Source organism: Arachis ipaensis, chromosome B01 (assembly GCF_000816755.2).
Source record: "Arachis ipaensis cultivar K30076 chromosome B01, Araip1.1, whole genome shotgun sequence".
Taxonomy (NCBI): Eukaryota; Viridiplantae; Streptophyta; class Magnoliopsida; order Fabales; family Fabaceae; genus Arachis; species Arachis ipaensis.
This window is the reverse complement of record NC_029785.2, coordinates 128,051,298-128,057,782: the sequence shown is the minus strand read 5'-3', so window position 1 is coordinate 128,057,782 and position 6,485 is coordinate 128,051,298. Positions and strand designations below refer to the sequence as shown.

At 34.2% G+C, this 6,485-nt stretch overlaps 1 protein-coding gene across 8 annotated transcripts in view; it reads left to right on the top strand.

The window, feature by feature from the left end:
• LOC107637696 (putative F-box protein At5g41500) overlaps positions 966–6,485 on the top strand; it is a 9,524-nt gene continuing 4,004 nt past the window's right edge. For 2 of the 8 annotated variants that reach the window (XR_001619477.2, XR_001619478.2), the window contains exon 1: positions 966–1,395. Coding sequence is in view for 2 of the 8 variants with exons in the window: in XM_021104447.1 (XP_020960106.1) it covers positions 1,050–1,395; positions 2,253–2,422 (516 nt within the window). In the remaining 6 variants the exon portion in view is untranslated. Of the gene's footprint in view, positions 1,396–2,252; positions 2,732–3,083; positions 3,378–6,485 lie in introns of those variants that run through there. The other 6 variants (XR_002348723.1, XR_002348727.1, XR_001619475.2 and 3 more) reach the window with 6 other exon arrangements.

Genomic DNA, 6,485 nt, shown 5'->3' with positions numbered 1-6,485 from the left:
CGTCACCGGAAGAAAGAAGAAAGGAGAGGGGCTGCGACAGGGGGAGAAGAGAAGAGGGGAAAGAGAGAGGGAGCGCTGGTGGAAGGGAGGACCGTTCATGCATGCTTCTGCCGCCGTGGAGTGCGTCGCTGGGAAGAGGAGCACGACACGAGGAGGGCGGCACGCGAAGGAGAGAGAGTAGGATCCGAGGCTGAGCTGGTCCGCGCATGCTCCGTCGCCGGTCCGCGGGTGATGGGTGGCCGAGGAGAGAGAGGGATCCGAGGGTGGAGTGCGTCGCCGGTCCTCGAACGCTCCGTTATGTACTGCAAGTGTAACTGTTAGGTGTTTGTGGAATTAGGGATTTTTGTGTTGATTAACAAAGATTAACAAAGCTATTGATTATACATTGAAATGGATTGATGAGAGTGATTTTGCAACGGTGGATGAGTTTAAGAAGGACGAGGAAGGTCTTTCAAGTGTGTTTGGTCCAATTATTTCGAAGATGATTGAAGATCATGATGCTCGTGGTAGTGAAAGGAGAAGAGAAAGGTTGAAGAAAAGGTGCTGGTGATCCAAAACGTGTTCTTTTTTTTTTTAATAAATTTTTTTATTAAACTAGGAATATTTTAGGAATAAAATTATTTTTTTTAAAAAAAAGGACGATTTTAATACAAAAAAATACGTTAAGGATGATTTTAAATCAAAAGATACATCAGAGACGGGTTCGATTCCGACCCTCAACGTGAGGGACCAAAACAATACTTATCCCTTCATATTACATGTTTGTTAAACTCAATTTTTGAAATTTATATGTAGATTTTTTTTTTTTAGGTGTATAGCCGTAAGGTAGGGGAATTGATGTTTGTTTTATTTTTTGGTCTGATTAAAGATATTTGTTTAATGGGCCCGAGTTGAGACCAAAACAACAAAGAGGTGCGGAGGCCCAAATTGAAATTTGGCAACCGACCCAAAACCTACAAAAACGTGACATCTGAGAACTCAGAAGTCAGAACTCAGAAACAAGCAATGAACCAAACCAAAGACGCTTAACTCCGATTACGCGAGCGCACATGGGTGGTACTCGGAAGCAGAGGGAACGGCGCTTGAAGCCAGCGCGTGAGAGGGGCTCACTTGCCGTTCTTCCAGGCGAACTGATCCAGGAGATCCTGTGGAGGATTCCGGCGAAAGACGTGGTGGAACTTCGCTGCGTGTGTAAGTCATGGAAAACCCTAATTTCGTCGCCGCAATTTATGAAGGCGATCATCCAGCGTACCTACGCCCACATTGCCGGTTGCGCTTCCAGAGCCGCCAAAGTTATGGACTCAATCTCGTTGTTGCTCGCTTCTGTTTCTGACGGCAATGCTACGGTTAATGATATTTCGGATGGCGTGAAGGCAAGCATGGAAGTTGTCAACGGTGAGTTGCAACAGATCGAAACCGATTTTAATTTGTATCAATGCTTTTCCAAATTTTATCATTCCTCCCCGCGCCCGTGAATGTTATCATGCTTCTGCTATGAAGTGTTAAAGCTGTACAGTTCAGTTGGATTGAAATTACTGTTACGCCATTTTAGTATTTTACCCGCTCTGTGATGAATGATTATTAAATTTAATATGAAACGAAACTAAAAGTTGAGGTCTTTAGGATATCTCACCCATTGTGGTAGATTTGATAGTTAAATTCGAGACGTTTGACCCGGAAAAAGTAGAGTATGAGTTAAAACCTTAATGAATTTTAAGATTTAGATTTATAATTTAAAATTTAGTGATAAAAAATTTATAATTTAAATTTAAATTAAATTAAATAATTTAAAAAATAACTCTAAACAGTCCTGGTAATTATCTGAGAGATAACCAAATTCCAGGGAAAAAAGTCCTTTCTGGCCTTTAATTTATAATTTCGTGTATCAATGATGTGCTTACGCTTAAACTGCTTATTTATCTGTTAAGTGTTAGTTAAGATTGATAGATTGATAGATTTGTATGGTCAGAAAAGTTGTCTTTTTTTATATTAATTTTATTAGATAGACAATAAAAATTATGAACTACGTTAATAAGGGTGTCTATTGTTTGGATTCTAAGACACAAAAATAAAAAGAACACGCTTACACACAAACACACATAAGATACATGTATTTTATGTCTCAGTAAAATGCTGAGACACGGATTTTGGGTGATGAACACGGATCTGTATCATTATTTTCAGACGATTTTATCTTCGTTCATTTTTTGAAATTCTAAATGTCTCCCCTGATTGTTTCAAACCCTAACCAGTGATAATTTCTTGTGTAATTGTTCTACATCATCGAAGCTGTACCATTACCGCACATCGTCTATGTTTCCCACCGACTCTCCTCTCTGATTACTACGTGTTATGCTCCGGTCGCGGTGAGCTTGTGTTGCTACTCTGCCACCTTTGCCTCTCCATCCTGCAGTCGCATTAGCCTCAAACCCTAGCTGTGCTTCTGCTGTGCGTTGAGTCTTTTATCCTCCACCGCTGCAACATCTGCTCTATCGGTATGCTTTGCTTCGTTGTCTCTGGTATTTTCTCTTTTGTGAAGTTTCTTGTTTTAATTTTGATTATTGATCAGATGGGTTATACTGTTGTTTAATTGCTATTCTAGTATTTGGGTATGTGGACAATCGAGTTGTATGTAAACCTGGGTATTTAGGTATTGTTCATTATTCATTTTATTTTCATCTGAAATTTTCAATAGGCAATGGATAATCTCGGTGGTGGTTGTTTTAATGCATTTTGAAGCTTGATAAGTTATTTTCCCTAATCCAAAAGGAAAAAGAATGGAAAAAGCCATGTGTCTAATTGAAAGAAACAAGTTATTATAAATTATACTTGATAAATTGTTCTCACCATCAAACATTTTCTGGCCAACTATACAGCAAAATCTTTAAAAAGAAAAGAGTTGTAGAAGGAGTTTTTGCTGCTGCGATAAATAAAATTTTGTTATTGATCCGCTCTTGTTATTAGTGCTGATTGTTGGTTAAACTAGTGATAAAAATGTTGTTCTAATTACTGATTAATATGTTAATCAAATTGCTTATCAAATTATTAATAGGTGAGCTTTTTAATTGTTATCTTGGGTTTAGGCAGAGACGATGTTGACATGGAGGATTTAGCAGCTGCCGAGAGCGAACTACCCAATACCTTTTCAACCTCGTTTGCTTCATCAAGTGAGAAAAATTAAGGACGTCACAGTGCAACTAAAAAAAGTAATGATGCTACAGTGCTATCAAACTTAGCTGAAACTTTTAGAGCTACGGTTGAGGATCAAGGAAAGCATGTGCAGGTACTAGCCAATGTAATGTCCGGTGTCAGTGACGGACCCAGAAAATTTTAGGAGTGGGGGCAAAAATATATATATATTAAATAAATTTTGTTAAATATTATTAATTATATGGAGATATAAAAATTAAAAAGAGTTAGTGAACACTTTTATTCTTAAAATACTATTTATTATATATAATTTATAAAAAATATTTTTTATTTTTAAAACTTGAACTTAAAACAGATAAATCGAGAATAAAATAAAATATATAAAGTCACGAAAAAAAATAAAATATTAAATTGATACCTAAACTATAATTGTTTGAATTAAAAATTGTAATTGAAAATATCAAAAAGAAAAATAATAAAATTGAAAGATACATAGAGTCATGGAGAGCTATATAAAAAAATTGGAGAATTTAAAATTTGCTTTTTGATGGAGAGCTATATAAAAAAATTGGAGAATTGACGGTACAATAATTAAATTTGTAGGTTAAATAATAGTCAAAATGATAAAAAAATAAAATAATAAATTTAAAACTTTAATTAATTGAATTTATTTTATTTGTAGTGGGGTCATTTAAAATTTGAAGTGGGGGTATATTATATATAACTATAATTTTTTAAAACAAAAATTAAAAACATCATGGGGGCAAGTGCCCCCTCATTGTTATGCTTGGGTCCGTCCCTGTCCGGTGTTAATGAACAAGTGAATCTTGGCCGAACGCGAAAGAGTCTTGGTTTTAACACAATGGAGATCGTGCAAATTGCAAAAAAATTTGTGCAGAATCCAGAATTGAAGGCAACTTTTTGGAGTTTGAACGAGGAAAAGGCGACATTCGCTCGAGATATAATGGAAAACTTTTAGCTATTGTTGGGTGTATTGCTAAACTTACCGAGATATTTTGGTAAACTTACTAGAGTATTTTGGTAAACTTAATAGACTTCTCAGCGTTATATTGTTTTTTTCTTATATTGGACAATTGAAGTACACTACCTACATTGCAACTCTTTTATGCGTTCTGTTGAATTTTATTTGTATTGGGTAATTTGTCTATGTCGATTTTCTGCTATTATACAACTAAATTATCCACTAGGTGAATCTTAATTGCATTATGCAATTTTGCACTTAAAACTATGCAATCCCACAAAATTTTATTCAATTCTGCATTATCTATGTTAACTCTCAGGTGAATTTTACTTGTATTGGGTAATTTTGCCCCAAAATATACTTTAATAAGTATCTGTAATTTTACTTCATCAAATTTTGGTTACTATGTGTTGATTTTCTGCTATTTTGTACTTAAGTTAATCAATGGGTCTAATGTATCTCTTATGTTAATTTCCTGCATAATATTTATTAATTTTCTGCATAATATTTACAACCTGAGTTCTTAATTTTTGCACCTACATATTCATAAAAAGAAACCAAAGTATACTCTTATAAGTTAAAAAAAGATACTATTAGCTAAAAAAAGAAACAGCAAACCAAAATACATATAAAAGAAACCACTTTCCATTGAATTTTCAATTTACATAAGTTCATTACAAGTGAAGGAACCAACAAAAAATTGTGTATTTCCTAAAACTATACAAATATAACTCTTATACTATTCTTAAAGCATCCAATAGCTGTGAGAATAGTTTCCTTATCCCTGCAGATGTACTATTTGGAAGACCAAGAGAGCTTTCAAAAACAGAATGTTATCAAGAATTGGAGACTGAGTAGTAGTCATGAGGAAGATGACTGAGAGTTCTTGATTGATGGAGGACGTATATAGATATTGTGAAAATCAACATATTTGCCAACTAGATTGCTATGACTAACCATGACAATGCCTACAAGTCTCCTGCATATACAAATGAATGGGGATTTATGAATTAGTTATATCATCGGTAAAACTTTAAAAAACAACAAACTATAATGATGGGAATAATTCAAAGATTTGATAGATATGATTATCCTTAAAGCAACAAGAAGTATGAATGCCTTTTGATTAATTCAAATGAAAACTACTTACATCTTATCCAACATAGAAATTGTTTGTTACAAAAACCCAAAAATCCTAATAGAAATCAAAGTAATTGGTTTAGACTTTTAGATGATAAATGGATAGAAAAAGTATCATGAACAACTCCTCCAGTTCTGATTTTAACAATCTAGAAATTAGTAAGATATTTTCACCAAAAACTGAAAATGGGATAAATTCCTGATATGCCAATTGATTAATCTAGTCATAAAATTAATTAACTACTTACCTCAACATACATAATAAATAGCTGCAAAAAGAAGAGTAAGTTTAGATACATTAATTTTATTAGAAAAATGGAATGAATCATAGAGAGACAAAAACAAGCTTTACGAGGTGTTAACCATAACACCTTTTTTAGTATTATTAGGAATAATTGAATTGCAATATCTGAGTGTATTAAAAGACCTTAACAAAAATAGCAAAGAAATTCAGATTTAATTTAAGAAATAATGTCAAATATGTTTCTTAGTCCTAAGTTTTTTTTCATTCTTTTTTCCTTTATGCAGTAGTGTTTTTCGAAATCAGATGACAAAAAATCACATCCAATGAGGTGGTTTCAATCAATTCTTATGACAATAACAATCACAGGAAAGTAATCTCTTTCATTCTCTCTCTATTTTCACTAATACCATGAAATTGAAAACAAATTATTAAAGTTCCTAACTAACAAATTGCACAACTTCGAGTTAGTGTGACTAAAATCAGATAGAAAAACAAAACAGTATGTGAATTTGTTTGACATTGGGTTCTTACCTCTAAGGGTTGTATGGGGAACACGATGCTGGTCAGAAATGTGGATTCAATCCGACACAAGTCCATATAGGGGCTTCCCAACCATTGGACGATTAGCTGAATCCAGGAGAATTTGGAGTTTTGAAGAGTCCACATTGAGTCCATCCTTGAGGAAGAAATTCACTGCCAACCATGGGAAGCATTGAAACCCTTGAACCCAATGTCCTAAACCCAGCAACAAATCATCAAATACACTATACCTGCAAATACCCACAAAACAATTAAGAAGAAGAAGAAGAAGAAGAAGAAGAAGAAGAAGAACAACAACAACAACAACAACGGCAAAGAGATTCATCTCGAAGAAGAAGAATCCTCGACGAAGAAGAACCGCACAGAAAAGATCCAGCAAACGGCGAAGAAGGAGGAGGTCAATTAGGGAGAAGAGAGATTTTTTGGGGT